Source organism: Anolis sagrei, chromosome 3, assembly GCF_037176765.1.
Source record: "Anolis sagrei isolate rAnoSag1 chromosome 3, rAnoSag1.mat, whole genome shotgun sequence".
In the NCBI taxonomy this organism is placed as follows: domain Eukaryota; kingdom Metazoa; phylum Chordata; class Lepidosauria; order Squamata; family Dactyloidae; genus Anolis; species Anolis sagrei.
The window spans coordinates 259,578,374-259,606,210 of record NC_090023.1 but is presented as its reverse complement, the minus strand read 5'-3'; the positions used below and the strand labels follow the sequence as shown (position 1 = coordinate 259,606,210).

At 40.1% G+C, this 27,837-nt stretch overlaps 1 protein-coding gene across 1 annotated transcript; it reads left to right on the top strand.

Annotated features, from left to right (window-relative positions):
- On the top strand, positions 1-27,658 carry DCUN1D1 (defective in cullin neddylation 1 domain containing 1). The gene is made up of 7 exons (XM_060767442.2): positions 1-123; positions 11,376-11,592; positions 14,542-14,710; positions 16,366-16,496; positions 17,913-17,995; positions 20,049-20,145; positions 22,233-27,658. Exons 1-7 carry the CDS (start codon positions 121-123, stop codon positions 22,310-22,312), a joined length of 780 nt encoding a protein of 259 aa, XP_060623425.1. The 5' UTR covers positions 1-120; the 3' UTR covers positions 22,313-27,658.
- Positions 27,659-27,837: the final 179 nt, after the last annotated feature.

The following is a 27,837-nucleotide window of genomic DNA, read 5'->3' as shown; positions in this document are numbered from 1 at the left end:
CTCCTTCCCTCCTTCCTGCTGCTGCTGCGAGTGCGCCTCCGCCGGCCCGGGAGGGGAGAGCGAGGCCTGCGCGGAGAAGCAGCAGCAGCAGCCGGAGCAGACGCCGCCGCAGCCCCCACCATGGTAAGCAAGCGAGGGAGGAAGAGAGGGAGGCCCAAGCCCGGTTGCTGAGGGAGGGAAGGCAGGAGAGGGTGCCTGGCAACGCGGGGCCTAGGCCTCCACTAGGCCTCAACGTGTTTTCTTTCTAATCCTACAGGTTGAGTCGCCTCTGTGGGTTACCTTTGTTGTTTATATCTATCTCTGCCTTGTCTGTAGTGTTTTGGGATGGAAGGGGAAGGGGGTTGTAGTTTTGGAAGGTAACACCCTGGGTAGGCGAGTGCTACAGGTTCTCCCTCTTCCCTTTGGACTTGTGATCATTCCCATTCTCACATCTCTCAACCCTTCCACACAGCCCCATAAACACAATGTAATACAATATAATAATAATAATATGATATTATAATTACATATTTTATATTGCATGTCATATTACTAATAATATTACAATATAATGGTATAGTACAATGTAATACAATATAATAATAATAATAATATGATATTATAATTACATATTTTATATTGCATGTCATATTACTAATAATATTACAATATAATGGTATAGTACAGTGGTTCTCCACCTTCCTGATGCCGCGACCCCTTAATACAGTTCCTCATGTTGTGGTGACCCCCAACCATAACATACAAACAATCTACAAACCCACCAAGAAAATCCAACAAATGCTACATTCAGCAAAGGACAAGAGGGATCCTCTCACCTCTGCAGGAGTCTACCGTATACCATGCAGCTGTGGACAAGTCTACATAGGGGCCACCAAACGCAGCATTGCCCAAACACAAATCAAGGAACATGAAAGGCACTGCAGACTACTTCAACCAGAGAACCTGATGAACCAGCCTGGACACAGCATATTATCTGAGAACACAGAAATGCTGGACCACACCAACAACCACCATGTCAGACTACACAGAGAAGCCATTGAAATCCACAAACATGTGGACAATTTCAACAGAAAGGAAGAGACCATGAAAATGAACAAAATCTGGCTACCAGTATTAAAAAACTCTAAAATTACAACAGCAAAACAACAGAGAGGAAACAACCAGGCACATCTTAACACCTCCCAGCAAGAGATTTTCTATGATACTCCCCCCCCCCCCCGGGGTCCCGACCCCCAGGTTGAGAAACACTGGTATAGTACAATATAGTAATACATAATACTGATATTGTACTATGCTAATAATACAATATAATGTATGTATATATATCTTGTAAGCCGCTCTGAGTCCCCTTCGGGATGAGAAGGGCGGCACATAAATGTCATAAGCAAGTAAATAAATAAATAAATGATTATTTATTGATTTGTTTCAATGATTGCTTATGTATTGTTTTTAACTGACTTATGTTCAATTGTGGTTTTATTATTGTAATTGCTATGTAGTGGTATCCTAACGGTGCCCATTGTAAGCCGTCCTAAGTCCCCCTTTGGGGGTTGAGAAGTGATGGGATAGAAATACGGTAAACAAATAACCCAGAATATCAAGGCAGAATAATTACCCTATCTGCTTGGAATTGGGTGATCTGAGTCCACACTGCTATCTATCCCAGTTCAAAATAGATATTGTGGGATTTTATTTCATCTGTGTGGAATGAAGGGGCCAATTACAAGCCTGAGCATCTGTTATGTGAAATTTTGAAGGTGATGTTTATTGATATCCCTCTTTTTCTCTCCATATGGGGACTCAAAGCAGCGCACCATGAAAAGCATCACAATACAAGTATTGAAACAGTATTAAATAACAATCCAAGTTGAAACCATTAAAGCCTATTTATCACATCTCTAAGCCCGTTCACACAGCCCCATAACCCAGAATTATCAAGGCAGAATAACCCACTCTACCTGCTTGGAATTGGGTGATCTGAGTCCACACTGCTATCTATCTCAGTTCAAAGCAGGTAATGTGGGATTTTATTTCATCCATGTGGAAGGAAGGGGCCAATTACAAGTCTGAGCATCCGTTATGTCCTCCCTTTTTTGTTTTCTTTACTTTTTATATACATACATATATACTAGCCGTCCCCTGCCATGCGTTGCTGTGGCCCAGTCTGGTGATCTGGAAAATAAAGTAATGAGAAAGTGTTGGTTTCTAATACATACAATTTCTTTATGGTTGTGAGTAAACAATATTTCTTGCTGTTTCTTTGCCAGTGTTGCTGTGGAGATTGTCTGGTTTAACTACTTTGGAACATGCAACATATCATTGTCCTTCTTTAGAGGTAATCAAAGTCCCCCTGACAAAGAGCCATCCAGCCATAGATATAGATAGATAGATAGATAGATAGATAGATAGATAGATAGATAGATATTATTCACACACAGAGAGAGAGATATAGTATCAGATTTGAAAGGGACCCTTTAAGAAGGGCAATGATATGTTGCATGTTCCAGGGTGGGCAAACCAGACACTCTCCACATCAACACTGACAAAGAAACAGCAAGAAATACTGTTTACCCACAAGCAGAAAGACATTACATATATTAGAAACCAAGACTTTCTAATTACTTTATTTTCCAGATCAACAGACTAGGCCACAGCAACGCGTAGCAGGAGACAGCTAGTGTGTGTGTGTGTGTGTGTATATACACATATACATACATACACACACACACACACGGAGACTTAAAGCAGCACACCACAAAAAGTATCGCAATACAAGTATTGAAACAATATAATAATAATAACCATCATCATATGGTCACTCTCCAAAGTATTAAACATCATTGATATTAAAACAATCCAAGTTAAAACCATAAAAGCCTATTTATTACTAGCGTCCCCTGCCACGCGTCACGGTAGCCCAGTCTGTGTATATGTGTTTTGTGTGTGTATATATGTGTGTATATATGTGTGTTTGCATATGTGTGTGTTTGGTTTTGTGCGTGCGTTCTAATGTATTTTTTGGTTTTTGGCTTTTTAAGTCTCTTCAGCTGTGTTTTTAGTGTTTTATGAGTGATGGTCACTTGTTGGCCTGATAGGTGTATTGTGTCTGAATTTGGTATCAATTTGTCCAGTGGTTTTTGAGTTATGTTGATCCCACAAATGAACATTACATTTTTATTTATATAGATTATTATTGTTATTATTGTATACATTACAAATCAGAGTACCTATTATCTGAAATTATTATTGTTATTATCATCATCATCATCATTATTGCATCTATTACAAGTCTGAGTATCTGTTATCTGAAATTATTGACACAAAAGCACAGTACATCACAGCAAACAAGATCTCTATGCTGGGTTTCGTATCACAAAATCACAAGTCAAACACTTCCCAAGCGTCTAGGAAAGTGTTGTTACATTATTATTATTATTATTATTATTATTATTATTATTATTTATATCCTTGTCTTATGTTAACACTTGTATGTTATAATTTTATGTTATTCGATGCTTCTACTGATTTTGGTTAATTTTTTTAAATATTTTATATTTTATGTATTCTGTTTTTCACTGTGTTGCCTTGTAAGCCGGCCGAGTCCTTTTGGGGAGATGGGGCCGAATATAAATAAATTTATTATTATTTTCCAAAATGCATGTGCCCAGAAGTGCTTCGGATTTGGAGGGAACTCCCTCCGCATTTTGCAATTTTTTGCAAAATACGTAATGAGGCACCTTGGAGATTGGAGCCAAGTCTAAACATGACATTTGTGTATGTTTTATATACATCTGATACTCGTAGCCTGAAGGTATGTATTAAAAGAAATACAGTTTGAGGATCACATATCTGGAATTCCAAAATGCCCTGAAATCCAAAACGGTCCATGTAAGTTGTTGAAATAGAGTAGCACCAATTTCTATGACATAAACACATATTTCTCTTGATGGCTGTTGTTTCCTATTCAGAAGCAATGTTTGAAACTATCCTCAAGCCAGTCTATCAGAGGTAAAGCAAAGTAACTGTATATGCACCCAGAACCGTAACACCTTTCAAATCACTGCCCACTATCCTAAAACTAATACATTACTGGTAATACAGGCTGAGTATCCGCTATCCAGAAATCGAAAATGCTCCCAAATCCAAATCTTTCAGATGGTTCAGGGTACATTTCACGTTTTTAATGGGGATAAATTATTTACAGTAGTATATGCAGTTACTTTCAGACTATGTCTATAAGGTGTACATGAAACATTGATGAATTTTGTGTTTAGATGTATGTGCCATAACCACAATAGCTCATTGAGTATGTAGATATTCCAAAATCTGGAGGAAAAAATCCAAAACGCTTTACATCCCATGCATTTTGGATAAAGAATACTCAACCCGTATGTTGTAAACTAAATTAATTTGGCTGTAATTTTCAAGTTACTTATTGTGTGCTCTGTCCTTAACCTAATATGACATGGTTATTTCAGCCTACAGAAACAGGTTTTCGGAGTACCTCTTATTGTCTTTAGGACTCATATTTAGGCCTTTTAATGGTAAAAAAATTCCGACAGGAACTGAAGTGTCTTTCTACATGCCTTTTAAAATTTTGCAACTAGGAAACAAATGCGAACCCCAAACAAGCAAGAGTTTTTCAAAGTAAGTGCCACTGAATTCAACCAAAGTTCAACCAAAATCAGAAAAGGTTACTTTCCAATAAAAAATGGGCATGCAGACATATGTTCTATAATGAAAAAAATTGTAATCATATACAATGGCCCTTGGTATTTTGTGTTTAAAACAAAGTTTGTGTTTATTGAACTATCAAAAAGTAAATATTGTCACTGTCTCAACTATTTTAATATATGTTTTTATGGTTGCATTTTAAATGTTTTAATATGTGATTTTATAGATGTATTCAACTATGTTATGCCCTGTCTCGAGCTAAAATAAATTATTGTTATTATTATTATTTGAAACACCACAAGATGAGTCCACAGCAGACACCCTGCTGGCTGTTGTATTGGATCTCACGTCGGACATTTCCCAAGTGTCTAGGACTGTGTGATGTATTGGCAAATAATACGTGCAGATCTCAGTAAGGTGGCCTCTTTTCAGCTGTTAGATGGTAATCTTGTCAGCACCGATTGTGTTTAAGTGCAGGCCAAGGTCTTTAGGCACTGCACCCAGTGTGCCAATCACCACTGGGACCACCTTTACTGGTTTGTGCCAGAGTCTTTGCAGTTTGATTTTTAAATCCTCATATTGTGTCAACTTTTCCATTTGTTTCTCTGCAATCCTGCTGTCACCTGGGATTGCGACATCAACAATCCATACTTTGTTTTTTAACATGATTGTGAGGTCAGGAGTATTGTGCTCCAAAACTCTGAATTTGGAAGTCCCAGAGTATCTAGACGTGTTCATTTTCAGTAACCTTTTCCGGCTTGTGATCCCACCAGTTCTTTGTCGCAGGCAGATGGTATTTGTGGCACAAGTTCCAATGAATCATCTGAGCAATGGTGTTATGCCTCTGCTTGTAGCCTGTCTGCACGATCTTCTTGCAGCAGCTGAGGATGTGATCTATTGTTTCATCCGCTTCCTTGCAGAGTCTACATTTGTCCTCGACTTTTCAATTTTGGCTTTGATGGCATTGGTTCTAATGACTTGTTCTTGGGCTGCCAGAATCATTATTATTACTATTATCATCATCATCATCATCATCTGTGTGGACAATTTTGGATTTTATACTTATCTGGAATTCCAGATAATGGATGCTCCACTTAGATATTTGTGTATTATGTTTCTAGAAGAAATGTAAGTAATGTAGGGCATTTTGTGTAATGGATCATTTTCTTGAAGTGTCTTTCAGATAGGTACTACATGGGTCAGTTTTGACAAAGAAAAAAACCCAATACCCTGTAACATTCTTGAATGCTAACACTTTTATTCTACTTGGGTAGATTCAGAACTGTTTTCTTGGTGCACAGGTAGGAGTGATTTCTTTTCAGTGTGTCTTCCATGTCTGGCCTAGAGAAGGCATTTCTAAAACCATAGTATACATTTAACAAAGGAAAGAAACAGACTCGTATCTAGGAGCTGCCGACGCCTACCTGGAGGAGTGACAACATGCCACTTTCTGTCATCTACACCTTGCTAAAACAACTCCATTACTCTTATCTGCATGATCTCTAGGAGGCAGCTCTTTGTCAACAAAGTGAAGTAGCAACAACAATAATGCTCAAAGTGATAGTCTGTAGACTTGTGTCAGTCCTTGGGCCATCAGCTGCCGGTTAGCAGCAAGCTTCCAGAAGAGAAATAGGGAAAATTATGTTACTGGTTTCTGGAAAATGGAGTGGAGAGGAAATATCGATGGTTCCCCTCATCAGTTAACCTGAATATTATTGGTCTAGAAAACACTCAGATTAAGAAACTAATTCTGTTGTTATGTCTTGTGCTTTTACTGAGGTCTAGATAATGCCAGGTGTTCCAACAGTTCATTCACTTATTCATTCTCCAGTGACATATGACAACACATCTACTTAAAAAAATAACAGGTGGTTTGCTACTATAAAGAAATTTGACACTTTGTGAATGGAAGCATTCAGAAGCTAGTGAGAGAGAACCTTTGATTACTGCTCACTGTAAAAGTCACCGTACTTTGCCCAAAATACTCCAAGGTAGGCTCTGGGATGGTACTGCTGAACCAGATTTTATCAGCAGATTCACTTGTATTGAATTTGGGCTTCCTTGGGACTGTACTGTTCTTTCCCCCACTACAGTGCATATTTTTCATCACACAGGAAAAAAACATTGTCACTACTAAATAGTGTTGTAGTCATTTGAGTCTTGTTTATATTTCGTATACATGCTGTAACATTGAATTGACTGTTTGCGTACAGTGTACAGGGGTCCTCAAAGTTTTTAAACAGAGGACCAGGTCACAGTCTCTCAAACTGTTGGAGGGCCAGATTATAATTTGAAAAAAACATGCATGAATTCATATGCACATATCTTATTTGTAGTGCAAAAAACACTTAAAATAATTAAAATGAAGAACAATTTTAACAAATATAAGCTTATTGGTATTTCAATGGGAAGTGTGGGCCTGCTTTTGGCTGATGAGATAGGATTGTTGTTGTTGTTGTTGTTGTTGTTGTTGTGTGCTTTCAAGTCCTTTCAGACTTAGGTTGACCCTGAGCGAGGACCGGGTAAATGACCTTGGAGGGCCGTATTCGGCCCCCGGGCCTTAGTTTGAGGACCCCTGGCATACACTCTTTGTGTCTGTTTGTACGTGGACATATACACACAAACACATAGAATAACACTATTCAGTTGAGAAATGATCTTAAAGACATTTGGTAGAGTGGGATGTAAATACTAATTTAAGGTGCTAGAATGTGTATGTGTTTGTATGTGCACATTAATTTTTTATTGTGCAATACATGTCTGTGATGTTGATGTTGATTGGAATGTAATACTGTCTGGTCTTGGTTACCTTTTCTTTTGGTTGAAGTGAGTGGCACTTACTTTTAAATAACTCTGGTTAGGATGGGATTGAAAGGTCTGTTCACATTTGTTGCTAAGAGTTTCAAAGGGAAGTAGCAAAACACTTCAGACTCCATGGAATCTTTTGACATTAAAAGACCTATGGTAAATATGAATCCTGAAGATAAGAAGAGGTATTTTGAAAATCTGTTTTTGTAACTATGTTGCTTTAGGTCAATGTATATAGTAAGTAACTAGAAAATGGCAGCCATATTAATGTAATTTACAATGTATTTGTTTTATTATCAGGCTTCTGTGACTTTGAAGTCTCAGATCCTGTACTTCCTAGCTACCTGTTGCTTCAGACACGTTGCACAGGCTTTCATTAAAATCTTATCCAGGAAGTGCAGTGAGTATACTGAGGCTTCTCAATGACCTAAGGTGTTTGAATGTGTTTAACTTTAGCCTCACAGAACACACCCAGGATGTGTTTTCCTTAAAATTCATTTATTACCCATGTATGTATCAACACCCAACTTCCTGGAAAAAATAAAGTGGAGCACTCAGTGTGATTATAAAAAATTATATTTATGTTGTATTAGGTATCTCAAAGAGGGGAGGATCATCTTCCTTCCACCTTGCATAAACAATCTGGCAAAAGAAATACAAAGATCATCTGTCACTTAGATGTAACATGCTTAGATATAAAGTTGGAAGAACATGCTCTTGAAGTTACAGTACAATGAATGTGCAGAATGTTTTGATCTGTTCTTTATTTTGGATAAAATATACCATATAATAATAACATGTGGTTTGTAAATTCTGTTTATTTTCTCAGGACGCCTAATAATTTATAATTATGTTAGGGTGTAGTGTTACCAGGTGGCTTTATGTTCTACCTTTCAAGGCAGAGAGGAGGTAGTCATGGATTCTCATATATATTCCTTCCTCAGTCCTGCTACCTGTCCCATGTACTCTGTTACACATGCTTATTAAAGCAGGAAGAGGCTGGTATAAGTAATAGATCGGCCTGAAAGAAATGGGTATGAGTAACTAAGATTGCCATTTCTGCCACTGAACTAGAGAGCAGAAAAGTCTTCAGTTAGAAAATTGGCAACAGGAGTGGGGTAACGTAGTGGGTGCCTGGGTTGGACAAGACTTTTTCTCTTGGTGGAAAAACCTCTCTGTAATCCAGAGATTAGCTTGCAGCAAGTCAAGTAAGGGATTCCCCCACCCCTCTTGCCTATATAAGCTGAGTATCTCTTATCCAAAATGCTTGGGAATTGACTTGTTTTGTATTTCAGATTCTTTCCGTTTATACAGATTGAATATACCTTGTCTGAAATTTGAAGTGTTTTGGCTTTTAGATTCTTTCGGATTTTGGAATGCCTGTATTTGTATATACATGCGTGATTCAGATAATCTCTGAAAAAGGATCTACTTTATGAAATAAACTGGGAGTACTGTGTTGGCCTCGACATCTCATTGTAGTCCATGATGCTGCACTTTGGAGGCTTTTCAGATATCTTTGGATTGATGAACCCCCATTATTAAGAGCAAGCATGTTGCCATATTTGGAATGTTCACCTAGGACTATGGAGGATTCAAATCCATCTTCAACCATAAAAACCCACTTGAGCAAGATGCATTCACATAGGTTTTGAGGAAGGGAATGGCACAGTACCTCTGATTAAACCTTGTGAGAAAATCCTAAGGAATCAACATGAAGACAGATATCTTTTTTTGCTCCTGTGTGCTTTCAAGTCATTCCTGATTAATGGCAACTCTTAAAGCAAACCTGTCATTGAGTTTTCTTGACAAGATTTTATTGCCTTCCTCTGAAGTTGAGAAAGGGACTTGACCCCCATTAAAATTGAATTTAGCTGCATAGGATCGTTGTACAGAGCTGTACTTTCTTTTGGAGTTCTCCTTCTGTCCTCATAATATGATATGTTATAAAATGATCATCTGGCACATTTCCTGCCCTCATTTGGTGTCTTTGCTAGCAGGGAAATAAATATCGCATTGACATTGTAATTTGATGCAGAGTGAGAGGAGATGACTTTACATTGGAATGGTGTTTTACATCAGTATATACACAGTTGTAATATGTACAGAGGACACACCTGGAATATGTAGTTATACCCTAAGGGGTTTGTGAATTGTTGAGTTGGCATGAAGTCATCAACACTTCACTTCCCTTCAAACCGATGATATTTTTGAGAGATTATTTTAAATCACAGACACTTCCCAGTTTTGCCAAATAAGGTTTCAGCCTTGTTGAATAATCAATAAATAGTTTGTACATTTCTCTTGACATTATTTTGAAAGGAAAAGATGTACAGGCAATCCCCGAGTTAGAAATATCCAACTTACAAACAACTCATAGTTGAGAACAGGGATGAGACAACGGGAAGTGAGAAAAATCTACCTCTAGAAAGGGAAATTAATTCCTGAAAGAGTTATCATGGGGAAAAGGTGTCTGAACTGAAGCCTTATCATCAATCCTTGTTTCCACAACAAGGCAATTTTTTCAAAATCGAATTTTCACAGAGACAGAAAGTGAAATGAAATCTTCTAAATGGGCACAGGCAGCAAAACAAACACCACAGGGTGTTAAATCTTCCCTGTGTTAGCCAAAGCTCTCTATCTCCCCCCCCCCCCCCCCGTCTCCCTGTCTATATATACATACATACACACATACATATTTGGCTGGATTTACACTTTAAGAATATACCTGTTCTGACATACATACAAATTCAACTTTGTTAGTAACTTGGGACTGCCTGTAAAGGAGAATATTTAATTACTTTTTCATAGTTGTGTCATGTTTTTCTCATTTACTGTATTTGGGGATCCAAGAACCAGATATCTAGTTTTGTATTATCAATGGGGTTCTGGGCTTGTGCATCTCAATTATTGTTATTTGTACGTAGATGAATGTAGCTAAATGGATTCAGATTGCCATTGTGCTTGTTTTGATGTGTGAAGGCTTGACAAGGTAAATTTAACCACCAAATGATGTTATCATAGGTTTAGTTTACTGGCAATATTTTTCTCGTCATTCTGGACTTTTCATGGAGCTCTGAGTACATCTAGAGAAGAATCCTGCCTAAAATGCAATAGCTTGTCTGGCTCTTGCCAGTAAGAGTTGGCACTACTGAACTAGATGAACCAGTCATCTGACTTAACACAAAGAAATGCTCTTTGTTCTGTTGACTAGATACAGAACGATTTCTTCCTTGTATATTTTCATCTTTATAGTACACAGTCTACAGGACTGAGGATTTCACTCTTTTTTTTTTTGCAAAGGTGATATGAATCAGTTGGTGGTTTCACATATTTGGTGCATGACCAACTTAAAGCGGAAAGCTTTGTGGTTGCAGGTGCCTTGTTTTTTGTTTACCCTGGAGCAGATTTGCCCTTTAAATTTTCCATATTCCAGATTTTCACACCACTCTTCAGCTTCCACAAAGGTAATGTACTTATGTGAATATACATAATTCCTTTTGTGGTACCCTGTAAGCCCTGTAGTATTTGTAGAACTTCAGGAGTACGTTTGCAGAATGTTTTTGTGAACTGCGTGAAGTTGCAAGGCATACCAGTGGGAAGGTTGCAAGGCATACCAGTGGGAAGGAGAAGCATCACACAATGTTCTGCCATTTATTCTGTTACATAGCTGGTTTGAGGAGGAATAAGTACCTTAAATTCAGTTAAGTAAAAAACAAATCCAGATCAGATCAGGAACCAACATCCCTAAAAAGGCTTTCTTTTTGTCTGCTTCAATTTTCTGACTGACACATACATCACTTTTGAGTTGCTTTTTTGGAAGAAATGTGAATGCTCCTCCCTAGGTAAGCAAATGTGAAGATTCACTTTTCTGTCCTCTTATACTTTTCTAGAACAAGTTGAAGTCATCACAGAAAGATAAAGTTCGACAATTTATGATCTTCACACAGTCCAGTGAAAAGACCGCTGTGAATTGTCTATCTCAGAATGACTGGAAGTTAGACGTTGCAACAGATAACTTTTTTCAAAACCCTGAACTGTATGTACGAGAAAATGTTAAAGGATCATTGGACAGAAAGAAGTTAGAACAGCTATATAATAGATACAAAGGTGAGTGATTTTGGTTAACCTTCTGCATGCTTCGTGTAGCAGTAGATTCCATGTCTAAAATCCAGGGCAGAATCGTGGATTTCACTGGGAACAATGTTGTATTTTGTGTTTCAATACAAAACAAGGAAGAGGATTGCATATGAGTTGTTATGAAAATGGGGAAAGTGCAGCCTGTGTGTCCCAAGTGAACACCTGCCTGCCTTTTCTAGCCCCTGGAGTTTCTGCAGATCTTCATTTAATAATATGGCATGATCTTTGGCTACAAAGCCCATTAATATAGAGCAGTATTTCTCAACCTTCCTAATGTCGCGATCCCTTAATATCATTCCTCATGTTGTGGTAACCCCCAACCACAAAATTATTTTCGTTGCTACTTCATAACTAATTTTGCTACTGTTATGAATTGTAATGTAAATATCTGATGATGCAGGATGTATTTTCATTCACTGGACTGAATTTGGCACAAATACCCAATACACCCAAAATTGAATACTGGTGGGGTTGGAGGGGGGATTGATTGATTTGGAAGTTGTAGTTGTTGAGATTTTTAGTTCAACTACAATCAAAGAGCATTCTAAACTCCACCAGTGATGGAATTGATCCAAACTTGGCACACAGAACTCCCATGACCAACAGAAAATACTAGAAGGGTTTGGTGGGCATTGACCTTGAGTTTTGGAGTTGTAGTTCACCTATATCCAGAGAGTACTGTGGACCCAAACAATGATAGATCTGGACCAAACATGTCACAAATACTCAATATGCCCAAATGTGAACACTAGTGGAGTTTGGGGAAAATAGACCATGATATTTGAAAGTTGTAGTTTCTAGGATTTATAGTTTACCTACAATCAAAGAGCATTTTGAACCCCACCAACAATAGAATTGGGCAAAACTTCCCACACAGAACCCACATGCCTTGGAGGGACTCGCTGGCACAAGCCTCCCTCTAGCCTCACATGCTCTCCCTTGTCCTCACACGTGCACCATGCTGCCTTGCGCATAGCACACCAGCTCTCCCCTCTCCTCTTGGGAGTCTCAGAAACAGCCCTCCCCTTGGCTGAGAGGCTGGCCAATCCCAGCTTCTGGTGGGGGACGGGGATGGGACGGGGATGGTGGAAAGATCTTCAGCCTTCTCTGCCAAAGGGGTTCCTAAGACCATCAGAAATATATGTTTTCTGATGGTCTTTGGTAACCTCTCTGAAACCCCCTCGTGACCCCCACCTCCAGGAGTCCTGATCTCCAGGTTGAGAAACACTGATACAGATAATTAAAGTAGCCACATCGCGTCCTCTAGTGCCCTGTTATGGTCAGCCTTCCTCCTGACTTAGCCCTCTGGTTGTTATCTCTGCTTGTAACAGCTTTAGCAGTTAGGCTGTTCTATTGTTGTTTCAGTCACCAGGAGAAGCAACAGCATTTTGCTCTAGTTGCTTTTTCCCTATGTGGATCTTACACAGGGCAGTGAAGGGTCTGTATTTCATTTCAAGAAAATACTTTTGCTCAGCACAAGGAGCAAAGGAAATGTCGAAAATTGTTACTAAGATAATTCAGTGGTTCATGTGCATAATATTCTGCCTTTACAACAAACACAGAAGATATGCGTACTAACACTCATCTTGTCGATGAATGTGTGCTTTCCTAAGGCTGCATAGTGGATTTGAACTGTGGACTTTCTGATTTGTAGTTCAGCCTTTTAAGCAGAAAACTACTGACCTTTCCTCTTGATTCTTAATCAGTCTTCTACAAAGTAGGTCAGGCTGCTGAGGGTGGAAGTTATAGTCTCACACACTGCTTCTTAAACTGAGGGCCTTGACCTCAAACCTTAGTTCAATATTGGGGTCTCTAAAATTTGGCAACAGTCAGAGTTTTCTGAACGTCACTTGGAGGCTGTTTTAAAAATTTACACAAATACGTTGTGCTGTTTTTCCAGTGGGCTCTGCAGAAGATGCTTCAGCTGTATTTTGTAAACAGCACAATCAGCCCATTTAGCAGGCCTTCCAAATGTTTATTTGTTATCAGTTTATTTGTTTGAGTTTTATACTTACTTTATATACCTGTACACCGGGAGTCACATAAACATTTCTTGGGCTCAAAGGGACTGTGAGTGGAAAGGTTTATGAAGCCCTGGTCTAGCACATCTGGAGGGCACTAGCTTGGTGAAGGTTACTATGAATTGTCCAGCTTCTTTTTGTTACATGTTTTGACTCTTCTCTAAAATATTTATCAGGACTCTCAAGCTCTCACTCCTCTCCCATCTTAGGTTGCGTTTTAACTTCTACTCACCGGGAATGTGGGTACAATCTAGTCCTTCAGAGAGAGCGTCAGGCCAAGTGATTCACTCTTTCTGCTCTTTGAAATGAAAATAAGTGGCCCACATTTCTCATTAGTCTCATAGCAATAAAACAGGGATTGCAAAGGAGCCCCCTGTGGCACAGTGGATTAAACCGCTGAGCTGCTGAACTTGCTGACTGAAAGGTTGCCGGTTCAAATTTGGGCAGTGGGTTGAGCTCCCGCTTTTAGCTCCAGTTTCTGCCAACCTAGCAGTTTGAAAACATGCAAATGTGAGTAGATCAATAGGTACCGCTCCAGCAGGAAGGTAACTGTGCTCCATGCCGTCATTCAGGACACATGACCTTGGAGGTGTCTATGGACAATGCCGGCTCTTTGGCTTAGAAATGGAGATGAGCACCAGAGTTGGACACGACTTGACTTAATTTCAGGGGGAAACCTTTACCTTTATAAAAATATTTCTTGCACATTGAACAATGCTATATAAAAAGGCAAACATTCAGTATAAACTATCAGCGTGAAATATCCTTAAGGTGAGAAAGTAGATTTAGATTTATGGGATTTGTCTTCAAATCGGGCAACGCTGCAGTCCAGTTAGCAGAAATCATTTCAGAGCATTTGTACGTTTTCATTTATTTTATTTCATGTTTAAAACCTTAGATCCTCAAGATGAGAATAAAATTGGCATAGATGGTATACAGCAGTTTTGTGATGACCTTGCGCTTGACCCTGCCAGTATTAGTGTATTGATTATTGCCTGGAAGTTCAGAGCTGCAACACAGTGTGAATTCTTAAGGATGGAATTCATGGATGGGATGACAGAACTAGGGTAAGTGCTCAGCGGGTCTGGGAGAGGATCCCTATCAGTTGAATCAGCGCCTCGTGTCCCAAGGGAAGAGCCATCCATACTCTGCCCATTTGCTGTGCTTATAGGCACATATACTTCCTCTCTCCCCATCCCATTCACACATACCTTTCATTTTCGAATGCCTTTTTCCTATTATTCCACAAACTTCTTGAAATGTCCTGGGACCCCTCTGCCTAATGCTGTGAAATTGTGTGACATATAGGATTTGGCGATGCATTGAAATGTAGAAAAAAATGTTTCAAGTTGTATCATTTGAATTAAATATTCTAATTTCTAAGAACTGTACTTCAGAGACTCTTCTGAGATGTATATATATTTTTTAATTCTTACTGTTTATTTACACCCGTAACCATATTAAGAACCGTATATACTTGAATATAAGCCAAGTTTTTCAGCCCTTATACTCAGCTTATAATGGGGTCAAGGCTCTGACAGCTCTTTCTAGACATTGTTTGCAATATATGATGTATTTCTCTCTTCTCTTCCCCTCCCTTAACAGTGTGTTTTCTTTTCCAAAGCCTCCCTCACTCTGCTTCTCCTCCCAGGCTAGAGTTGCCCATTTTGAAAACTCTTTATTTATTTTTTTAGAGAGCGAGAGAGAAGAAAGGAATATTTTGAAAAGGGAAAGGATATATACAGCTTGCAAATATTACAGGAGGAAAATGCACACACAAATATATATAGACATGTCTAGATAGATATGATTATAGATACAGTTCATAAATATTGCAGGGGAAATTCATACACACACAGAGAGATGTCTAGATAGATATAAACAGATATATAAGGCTTGCAAATATTGCAGGAGGGAAATGCACATATAGAGAGATGATTTGCAAACATTTTAGGGGGAAATGCATATGTGAAATTAGTATATGTAATTCTAGATCTATATCTAGCTTTGCATTGTTTATGTAGACATTGAATGTTTGCTTGCTACTACGTTGGAAGCTGGTCTAAGTCCCCATGGGGAGCTAGGACAGGATACAAATGAAGTATTATTATTATTATTATTATTATTGTTATTGTTATTATTGATATCATCTTGTTTTTGTTGACCTTTACAGAGCTAGTTTACTGTTTTTCTTTGAAATATGGTAAATACAATAAATATTTTTAAAAAATCTAACCTGCTGATGTTTTAATTAATGTAATTTTATTGGTATATATTTTTATTTTGATATGTACCACTAGCTGCTGCTTTTCTCACCCTTGGTTTATACTTGAGCCAATAAGTTTTCCCAGTTTTTTGTGGTAAAATTAGGTGCCTTGGCTTATATTCGGATCGGTTTATACTCGAGTATATACGGTAATCCGTTCAAAAAGACCACTGGAGCCTCAAGTGTATTTCTTTTATTTTTTGAAGAAATAACTTTCAGCTTGGAATCTTTTAAGAATTTTCAAACTCTAGAGAATTTATAAATGTATAGATGAACTTGTATTTTCATTGGTTAAATATAAAAAAAATCTCAGAATATTTTAAAGTCTGCCATTTTCTTTTCTAAAATGGATATGACATCATCTTGGTTTGGAAGAAATATATTTTCAAAGTATTTTAAACCTATAGTATGCAACTTATTAATACACATGCAAACTTCTTTTAAAAACTATTACAGATGCGACAGCATAGAAAAGCTAAAGGCCCAGCTTCCCAAAATGGAACAGGAATTGAAAGAACCGGGAAGATTTAAGGATTTTTATCAGTTTACGTTCAACTTTGCAAAGAATCCAGGACAGAAAGGTTTAGGTATGTATGTCAATATTTCCTGGTGCAGAAATAAGCCAAGCCATTTGCAGGAAGGAAGAGTCCTGGGAGACTATCGCTGAATCTCAGATGTGGTCATTGCATATTAAGACCAGCCTACTAGGATTTCCTAAAGCAACTATATCCTGTGTTGTCGAACGCTTTCATGACCGGAATCACTGGGTTGCTGTGAGTGTTCCAGGCTGTATGGCCATGTTCCAGAAGCATTCTTTCTTGACGTTTCACCCACATCTATGGCTGGTATCCTCAGAAATTGAGGGGTCTGTTGGAAACTAGGCAAGTGAGATTTATATATCTGCAGAATGTCCAGGGTGGGAAAAAGAACTCTTGTCTGCTTGAGGCAACGTTGCAATTGGCCACCTTGATTAGCATTTAATGGCCTTGCAGCTTCAAGGCCTGACTGGTTGCTGCCTGGGGCATCTTTTGTTAGAAGGTGATTAGCTGGCACTGATTGATTCTTGTCTGGAATTCCCCTGCTTTTTGAGTGCTGCTTTTTATTTACTTTCCTGACTTTAGAGGTTTTTTAATACTGTTAGCCTTGTGCCGGCAGAACTGAAGACCGACAGGTCGCAGGTTTGAATCCAGGGAGAGGCAGATGAGCTCCCTCTATCCACTCCAGCTCCCCATGCGGGGACATGAGAGAAGCCTCCCACAAGGATGATAAAACATCAAATCATTTGGGCGTCCCCTGGGCAACGTCCTTGCAGACAGCCAATTCTCTCACACCAGAAGCAACTTGCAGTTTCTCAAGTTGCTCCTGACACGACAAAAAACAAACAAACTGTTAGCCAGATTTTGTTCATTTTCACGGTTTCCTCCTTTCTGTTGAAATTGTTGACATGCTTGTGGATTTCAATGGCTTCTCTGACATGGTGGTTGTTAGAGTGGTCCAGCATTTCTGTGTTCTCAAATCTGACTACCAGTTAGCAAAACATTGTGGGGGGAAAGTCAAGAGAGAATGCTTCTGGAACATGGCCACACAGCCTGGAAAATTCACAGCAACCCACAAATGTATCCTCTTGTAAAAGTATGGTCTGACTCCATATCCTTCCACTGATGTAAAGGCTGCTGTCTGTTCAGCACTCTTTTTCCCCCTAAAAGTATTTGTCACAGGGAAAACAATCACTAGATTTTGGGGGTAAATTCACGAGCAGTCTTTGTTGCAGCTTTAAAGGAGCTGCCTAGAGACATAGAGTGCGTATGAACAAACCTATGCCAGCATTACTCCCTCGTCCCAGTTTCTAGTTCTATCAGTTATCTGGGTGGGGAGGGAAGTCAGGATTGCCCCAGAGTTTTGAAGTACAGAGTATGTTTTCCTTGTGGCCAACAATTCATTCTGCAGTTATGAAATCTGAATGTTGAAGGAACTTGAGTTTCTGTTTTTGTTTCATGTTGCAGACTTAGAAATGGCCATCGCTTACTGGAATTTAGTACTTCATGGAAGATTTAAATTCCTAGACTTGTGGAACAAATTTTTATTGGTAAGACCATGCATGGATTGGATTATTTGATTCGAAGCAATGAGATTATTTCTGTTACCTGACTGTTGCAGATAAGCAACAGGCATTATTTAGCAGCTAATGGTTCTGTGGGCCAAATCCACATTAGAGAGAACTGATAGCTTCCTCTACCTCAAAATATTGCTTGAGTTTAAGCTTGATACAATGGAATTGAGCTTAAAAACAGAAATCTTGAAAGGAAATTGGATATTGTTGGCAGACCTAGTCTAGCCTTCTGAAGAACCCAATTTGGCACACAAAGGTTCCCTGATCATAAAGTTCAAAGAGAATACATGGGCCATCCAGTGCAACCCCATTCTGCCATGCAGGAAAAGAACAATGAAAGCACTCCGAATAGATGGCCATCCAGCCACTGTTTTAAAGTCTCCAAATAATGATCTTCCACCACACTATGAAGCAGTAAGTTCCACTGTTGAAGAGCTCTCACAGTCAGGAAGTTCTTCCTAATGTGCAGGTGGAATCTCCTTTCCTGTGATTTGAACCCATTACTTCAAGTCCTTGTCTCTAGGGTAGAAAACAAACCTGTTCCCTCTTCTTTACGACAATATTTAGAGAAATATTTGGGTCCTCTGGATTAGATGGGAAGATGCTGGGATGACCCAGGGCAATGGGATATGCCTGGCTGGACCAGGTTTTATTCCATGTGTAGGGAGGGGGAAGGCAAGTCAAAAAGGTTTGAGTCCTGAGAATAATACATAGCTGGCTCTCAAAGTGCAAACCAAATGAGCTTGGCTTCATGTTTTGCTCATGTTCCCTGTGCTGGGAAGGCAAGTCAGGAAGAAGGGTACTCAGCCAATGCTTCAAAAGCCACTGGAGTAAAACTCAACAAAACTCTTAACATGCCAGGGGAATAAACTTGGTGTTGATCAGGTAAATGAACCTGGCTCACCTTTCTAGCACTGGAAAGGTGAGTGAGGAGGGCTGTTAAACTGACTCACGCAGTGGGTCTGCAGTTTGCCTGCCGTTGTTGCTTCCCTCCCCAACAGATACCTTATTTATTTATTTTGTATCAAAAGCATCGCATTAATAAGCAAGTATAAAACTGATCATACAGAGCAGTAGTTCCCAGCCTGTGGTCAGTGGACCACCAGTGGTCCACAGGAACTAAAATATGGTCTGTGGCCTCACCATTACTACACTATTGCAACGAGAGCGACTGGTCTCGTTGCAATAGTGCCACGGTTTATTAAATATGGTTTTCTGTAAGAGAGCAGATGGCGATTACTGGATGGCATATGTTCTGTATCAGAAAATAGAGCTGATGTGGTCTATCTCATACAATTTTCTGAATCAGCACCCCAAGTAACCAAACAGAATAATAATAATAATAATAATAATAATAATAATAATAATAATAATAATAATAATATAACCCGCCACCATCTCCCCAAAGAGGACTCAGGACAGCTAACATGGGGCCAAAAATAATACAACATAATTAAACACAAAACAGCAAGGGAAAAAAAAACATCATGACAAAATATACGAAATAGCAAATAAAATAAAACAGTATAACGTAACATAGTATAATCAACACAATGGGCAGGCCAGATGTATGGGATAAAATGTTAAAAAGTTAAAACCCTGGGTGTGATGTATTTGTAAGAAAGGAGCCCAAGAAGGAGGAGCAATGGGGTTTAGCCTTTTTAAAGGGTGAGCTGCTTTATCATGAGGGCTAATTGTAGGTGGGAAATTTGACCAAAAACTGATTCGTAACTCTTTTGGTCCAAAGTTGGAGAGTGGTCTCTGGTCAAAAAAACGCTGGGAACCACTGAAATAGAGGGAACACACCTGCCTAGTGGCTGTAATTGATTTTTTGGGTCATCTCTGAACATGCAGGCTCTTTGGTCATCCATGTTTGGAAGTAATTTTCTAAATGCCACTGTTTTCCTAGCAACATTTCAAGGTACACATGCTTGGGGGTTCAACAACCCAGAGCTGCTGCCTCTCACCTTAACTTCCTAAAGGTTTGATAATGCATTTGTTTCTGACACTCTGATTTCTCTACAAATAGGAACATCATAAAAGATCTATACCGAAGGACACTTGGAACCTCCTTCTAGACTTCAGCGCGATGATAGCAGACGATATGTCAAATTATGACGAGGAAGGTACTGTGCTTCTCAAACATATTTGTCTCGGTAACCCTTCATTTAATAAGAAAATCTTCCTTCCCAATGTGATTCTCTGTTTTGCCAGTTTATGCTACCAGAGCCCTCAAAACGTTTCGCTTAAATTTATTCACCACTGTGATTGTAGCTTTGCTGATACTCTGAAGTGTTTGGTTGTAACTGTGAGGGGCACCACGAGGATAAACAGACAGAGAGTTGTTTGTCTGCCTTCTGAAAATAAAGCCATTCCTTTTGTGCAGATACTGGGCACAATCCAGGAGTCAGCAGTTGACAGTGGCAATCATTGCCATAGTGACTGACCATGGATTTGTTTCTGGAAAGCAGTCTCGAGCAAGAAGAGGCTCTTTTTGGGGTGACGGGGGGATTCTGTTGTATTACCTTGGTTTGGTGTTTTATCTTGTAAACTAGCAGACCCACTTACCAAACTAACCTTTGCTAGAGTTACTTATCCAGTCTTCAGGTTGACTGGCTGATTTAGTGAGAATTCCTTGCATTTGTGGGCTTTTCTATAAGTTGAACATCTTTCATCTGAAACCTGAAGTGCTCCAAAATTCCTAAACCTTTTGCTGCCAACCACCTGCTTCGAGCTTTAAGGTGCTGGGTGCAACAATTTGGTTTGTTCACTGGCAAGGTGGGAAAGGGTGTCTGATAGGCTTCCTGGGGAAAGGAAAGAGGATGGAAGGAGGCACAAAGATCTGTGAAATGGCTGGAGGGGTGACATGTGAACTGAGCATTGTGCTTGTATTCCTGACATATCACAGATCTTCAGTCTCTTTCCAGCCTTCCATCTCATAAACAACACAAATAACAAACAAAGAAGATGCAAGGCTGGAAAAAGATGGGAGGTTTCAGAGACACGTGAGAATCTACGAAGTTGTGGATTTTTGCCCAGTGCTATCCTTTGATTTCTGCCATTTCATAGATCCTCGGTCTCCAGCCTTGTGTCCTACATGCGACACAAATATTGAATGTGCAAGATGTAGGGACAGAAAGAGATGTGAGGCTGGGGAAAATCATGAGTATTTGTCAGGATGTGTGGCTATCCTAGATAACTTATTATTCTGTAATTATATATGTATATGTATATATATCCACACACTCTTGGTCTCAAATATTCAAGATAATGGATGCTTAATCTGTACATCACCTTTTTATGTCATATAACTTTTTAGTTAAACCTTAACTCATGCTAATTCTTGGTTCCCAGACCATTGGCCAAACTTTTTTTTTTGTCATGTCAGGAGTGACTTGAGAAACTGCAAGTCGCTTCTGGTGTGAGATAATTGGCTGTCTGTAAGGACATTGCCCAGGGGACACCTGGATGTTGTGATGTTTCATCATCCTTGTGAGAGGCTTCTCTCATGTCCCCTCATGAGGAGCTGGAGCTGATAGAGGGAGCTCATCCACGCTCTCCCTGGATTCGAACCTGTGACCTGTCGGTCTTCAGTCCTGATAGCGCATGGGTTTAACTCACTGCGCCACCAGGGGCTACGGCCAAACCTGTCTAAGGCAGTGGTTCTCAACCTGTGGGTCCCCAGGTGTTTTGGCCTACAACTCCCAGAAATCCCAGCTTGTTTACCAGCTGTTAGGATTTCTGGGAGTTGAAGGCCAAAATATCTCACAGGATGAGAAACCTAAGGCTTCTGTGTGTTCAGGTCCAAAACACCTGGAACATCAGTGTTTGAGAACTACTGCTCTATATTATTGTGCAAAGTCAGACAATTGGGCGAGACAAAGACTAGGAAGAGTTACTTCCAATAAGAAAAGAGAAATTTCTACAACTGAATTATCATTGGCTGGCAAGCTGCATTTGTTGAGTGCTCACTTTAAGCAGACATTTTCCTTTAGCCTATGATTCTGAGTGAGTCTGTGCACTGTAATTTTTTGAATCGTATTGAAATGAATGCAAATTATCATGCTAGAGGAAGGACATGGGTTGTAATTTCACATTGTCAGTTATTCAAAGATGTAAGAAACTTAAAAATACTGTGTTATATAGAGAATGTGCCAAAAGTGTCATGCAAACGTAATAGTAATTCACCTTCTCCCCTCTGCTCTCCCTCTAGGAGCATGGCCAGTTCTTATTGATGACTTTGTGGAATTTGCACGCCCTCAGATCGCTGGCATGAAAAGTACGACAGTGTAGCGCTAAATGGACCTTCTAGAGTGTACATAGCCTGTACAAATAAACACACTGGGGGAAAATTGCACAGTCAATTTCTGCCAACTGACTGAACAGGACTGAAGACCAATCCTCAAGAAATAAAGGCTGAGGGTTGAGGCAAACCTCTAAAGGATCTACCTTGGACCATATCAGACTACGGGTGGTTTGGGCTTCTCTCCTAGCCTGGGCCATTCTGACCGATTTGAAAACTCCAGCATTGTGGATATCATCCTTTTTGGGTTGCTTTTTTTTAAAACCGAACATCTGATCCTTTCCATAAATCTTAAAAATGTTTTTTTGGATGGTTCTTCTGAAATATCCGATTCCACCTAAAGCACATGCTGTCTTCACCAAGCAAGCTCTGGCATGAGAATTTCACAGATCAGCGTCACAACCTGACCGTTTTAGTTTCATTTTTTTTTAAAGGGTCTTCAAATAACATGCGCTTGGGCTAGCCGGAAAGACCACACTGAGAGTATCCTAAAACAGTGATATGTGGTTTCCTAAGGTCTAGTTCGCAGTTGTCAGCATGAATGGCGAGGTTGCCGCCTCCATTTCAAAGCAGGCGTTGAAAGCAAAGCTTGCCGTGTTCTCCCCCTTCAATATCAGGCTCTCCAGCTGTACAGGTGCTTGACTTTCCGTGTTTGAAACACAACAGAGGTACAGGGCACTTTGAAGTGCTGGTATTTTAATGATTTTGGTCAGAGACACTGGGTGCCTAATGTTGAAAGTCGAACCATTCTGTAGGGTTCTTGGTCGCTGGGCCGTGTGATGTTTTACCGAGTCTCCACCCGTTCCTGCACTCTTCCTCCTCTTGTTCCTATGTTCCTCTGAACAACTTCCTATATCTTCCAGCTCTGGCCACCTGAAGGATCACAATCTCACAAGTACAGTCTCCGTCTGCAATAGTGGCACCTCCAACCCCATCCCTCCATTTTGCCTTTCGGTTCAATCTTATACTATTACTTGGGACGGAGTCAAGTAATGGCTTTCTGGAATTGGGACACTTCATGGAAATGGAGTTAGTGAGTGCGTCTGCCATTGTTTGCATAACTTTGTGTATCTGTCCATTTTTTAAAAGAACCAAATGGACAGAATTTGGGTGAAATGGGCTCTGTGCCATTTCTAATTTCCAATATTTTCTAAAAACAAGGGCCGGCCAGTTTTAAATTTGCTCCCAACCGCTCTCCAAGTTGCTCAATAAAATTTTGTAACCTTGACATGTTTACATCTTTGTTGAGGAAATCTCTCCCTTCCCTCCAACTAAATTTAATGCTTAGAAACTTGAATACGGGACTGGATTTTTGAAATGTTGGTTACGCAATGTCGATTAAGACCGAAGAAGGCGTTCGATTGTTAATGAGAGAGCAATGTGTGCTATGTGGATCTGTTTTCGAACATGATGGCGCAAACCATGTAATGCAAATGCCTTATCAAAGTAGTGGTACTTCTGTGATGGTCAGAATCGTTCCGCAGTCATGATGGGTGCATTTGTTTTTATTGTTAAGTCGGAAGTGTGACTGCCTAATGCAGGCATCAACCTGTTGTACAGAAGTCCCATGAGGCTCTAGAGCAGTGGTTCTCAACATGGGGTCCCCAGATGTTTTTGGCCTACAACTCCCAGAAATCCCAGCCAGTTTACCAGCTGTTAGGATTTCTGGGAGTTGAAGGCCAAAAACATCTGGGGACCCCAGGTTGAGAACCACTGCTCTAGAGCAGGCATGGGCAAACTTGGGCCCTCCAAGTGTTTTGGTCTTCAACTCCCACAATTCCTAACAGCCTCAGGACCCTTCCTTTCCCCCCTCAGCCGCTTAAGCGGCTGAGGGGGAAAAAGGAAAGGGCCTGAGGTTGTTAGGAATTGTGGGAGTTGAAGTCCAAAACAACTAGAGGGCTGAAGTTTGCCCATGTCTACTCTTCAGCACTTTCCCAAGCTTTGGTCCTCTGGGTGTTATGGAGCTTCATCTCCCAGAATTCCTGAGTTTTGGACAATTGGAGCTTATGGGAGTTGAAGTCCAAAACATGTGCAGGATCAAAGCTTGGGAACCAGTGCTCTAGTGTACGAGCAACTCTTGGCCTTGCAAATAGCATTGGGTTGCAACTCCAACTGACTTCTTTGCTGAGGAGATGATAGTATTTGCAGTGTTGAAGCATCTAAGACAATGGTTCTCAATGTGTGGGTCCCCAGATGTTTTGGCCACCAACTCCCAGAAATCCTAACAGCTTGTAAACTGGCTGGAATTCCTGGGAGTTGTAGGCCAAAACACCTGGGGACCCACAGGTTGAGAACCACTGATCTAAGAGGCCACAAGCTGCCCACTCTTATAAATGGAGACCTACATGAAACATGATTTTGCCATTCACATCAGTAGCAATTGAGGTTGGTTGCTGGGTTTTACTGCTCACATTGGAGTTGCTGCTTAGTTAAAGGCCTTGCATGTGTTCCAAACAGTCCAAAAGCCTATCTTCACCCCCAAAAATGTATAAATTGGAATGAGTATAATGCAATGAAACTGACCCAAGCACTTTTCATGGCAGAGCTTTAGGTATTTGGGTTGTTGTGAGTTTTTCCTTGCTGTATGGCCATATTCCAGATGCATTCTCTCCTGATGTTTTGCCTGCATCTATGGTGGACATCCTCAGAGGTTGTCTGCCATAGATGTGGGTGAAACGTCAGGAGAGAATGCTTCTGGAACATGGCTGTATAGCCCGGAAAACTCACAACGACGCAGTGATTCTGGTCATGAAAGCCTTTGACAATACTTTAGGTGTATTGTCAAAGGCTTTCATGGCCGGAATCACTGGGTTGTTGTAGTTTTTTTCGGCTATATGGCCATGTTCTAGAGCAGTGGTTCTCAACCTGTGGGTCCCCAGGTGTTTTGGCCTACAACTCCCACAAATCCCAGCCAGTTTACCAGCTGTTAGGATTTCTGGGAGTTGAAGGCTGAAACATCTGAGGAACCACAGGTTGAGAACTACTGTTCTAGAGGCATTATCTCCTGATGTTTCACCCACATCTATGGTAGACGACCTCAGAGGATGCCTCTAGAACAGTGGTTCTCAACCTGGGATCCCCAGATGTTTTTTGCCTTCAACTCCCAGTAATCCTAACAGCTGGTAAACTGGCTGGGATTTCTGGGAGTTGTAGGCCAAAAACATCTGGGGACCCCAGGTTGAGAACCACTGCTCTAGAACATGGCCATATAGCCCGAAAAAACCTACAACAACCCAATACTTTAGGTATTTGTTTTGCTCTTCCATTGTGTTCAGTGGAACTCGGCCATCTGCTTAAATTTGGCTCGGTTTTGGCACATACCTAATACAGCTGTAATGTTTCTCTGTGTTTAAGGAATTGAGAGCGTCCTGTAAACCCTTGATGTAAAATCCCTGTCCCTTTTCAGCAGAAACCCTGTTTAGCATAATGTTTCCTCAAATGTTCTCCATTGATAGCTTTAAACCAGAATGTGAATCCTGAAAGTTGTGGCACTTGTTTACACGCTTAGCTTAATGCCAACCATGCTGCTAACTTTGGCCTGGACGTCACACTGAATATGGTCAAGCCTGAAATAGGAGGGGGAAGTAAACTGCAGTGGGTGAAACATGGGTCTCTAATTCTTTTAACCACAATTGAAAGATGCGGAGATTTTACGTCTGTCGTAAGATTCCATTGAATGTATATCAGCACTATAGTTGTGTCTAAAGCCCAATTTTGGCTGTTTGCATTGAAGTGTGATTTTTATTCCTTATGTTTTACATGTCAGCAGCCCTTGAAATACCATCTGGCTATAGCAGTGGATTTCAACCTGTGGGTCCCCAGGTGTTTTGGCCTACACCTCCCCGAAATCCCAGCCAGTTTACCAGCTGTTAGGGTTTCTGGGAGGTCAAGGCCAAAATATCTGGAGACCTACAGGTTGAGAAGCACTGGGCTATAGCGTCATTTTAACTCCTGAAATAATCGTTTTACTAAGGAGATATTAGCACATTTTCCATTCAAGATGTTAATATCTTTTCTAATCTTTAGGAACGAGAAGTTCAGGCTTGGCATACTAAGTAATGTTTCATGACTGACATCTCAGTTATCAATGAAATTCAAAATGCACTTTTAGGCGATGACATAATTTTTTTGGGGGGGGGGGACCTTGTGTATTAAATGACTTAACATTTATTTTTAACCTGTGTGACGTCGTCAGGAAAGTGCCCCCTTGTTTCCTAACAGCGCACTTTGGGGAAAAGCTTGGTCATGTGCTAGTTTTAAGGAAAACAATGCGATACGAGTTGAGAATTTCTCTTCTTCGGCTGCTGCGATGGGCAAAAAAAAAAATCAAACATTTCGATCTACTCCTTTCATTTGTTTTATTATCTCGTGTAAATATCAGTGGAGACTTGAATTATAAAAATCCTACAAAGTGTGTGTGCCGTTTTCTGTCTAATGAAAAAATGGGGTACAAGTTTCTCAGAATGCGTCATTGATGTATGCCGAGTTACTTTGTGTGCGTGTGTGTGTGTGTTTTGGCATTCTTGTTTCTCCTTTAAGGAAAAAACAACATAACGAGATGTTCTATCTCGGCAGAAAGCCGATGCATGAAACCACCATGCCGATCTTTTTGTTGAGGCCTTTTTAACGAAATGGATTTTGCCATCACTTTGGTACAATTTATAATTACTGTGTAATTATAAACAAATCCTGCATTACATAAAGCATTGCTGTCTTAAGTAGCGGAGAAACTGAAGTCCGTCATTTGTGTGATTGCATCTTTGAAATTTAAGGTTTGATCCACCACGCACAAGTCGGCTGCCTGCCGTACCTTGCAATAGGATGTGTATTTTCAAGGCTTGGCTTGGGTTGTGCCCAGTGACAGAAATATATGGCTCAGTGATGGTTTGCTTCTGAATGTAAACGCTTGGCTTTAGGAGAGATTGACAGATGCACAGACTTATGCCTGTATGTGTGCGTATGTATGTATGTATGTATCTGTGTGTTTTATTTAATTTACAAATTGTGAACAGAATACAGTACATACTAGGGTTGGGTTTCTTAATAAAAGCAACCCAAACTTTGGTCTGGCTTTTATCTTCCCATCCGAATTCTCATTCTCTCTCTCTCTCGTTCCTTTTCAATTGCATACAAATATAAAACCCTAATTTGGGGTTTTTTATACTAATATGTAGAGCTGAAGCAATCCTCCTGTAAGAGAACACTTAGGAACCGAGGTTTATATTTCAAACACGATCAGCATCTTTCTGTAAGTTGAATTGTAATTTCTTAGGAAAACGCATCCCTCCCAACAAACCAGAAGGCAATAAAGTTTGAGCCCAATTGTCATGATGAAACTTTCTCATGAATTATTTCATTTATGAGTATGTGTTTTATTTTTAGGGGATCACGGCAAGGTCAGTGATGAGAGAGTTTGTGAACTACATGGCATGGTGGGACGGGTCTCTTTCCTAGTTGATTTTGAGTGCCTTATTTTATGAAAGGAGGGTGAGCAGGGAACATGGCTTGTTTGTTT

Excerpts from the sequence above, each read along its gene's own strand:
- DCUN1D1 (XM_060767442.2), top strand. Across the intron at positions 16,497-17,912 it reads TCCAGGACAGAAAGGTTTAG|ACTTAGAAATGGCCATCGCT; the intron begins GTATGTATGTCA and ends TTCATGTTGCAG. Across the intron at positions 17,996-20,048 it reads TGTGGAACAAATTTTTATTG|GAACATCATAAAAGATCTAT; the intron begins GTAAGACCATGC and ends CTCTACAAATAG.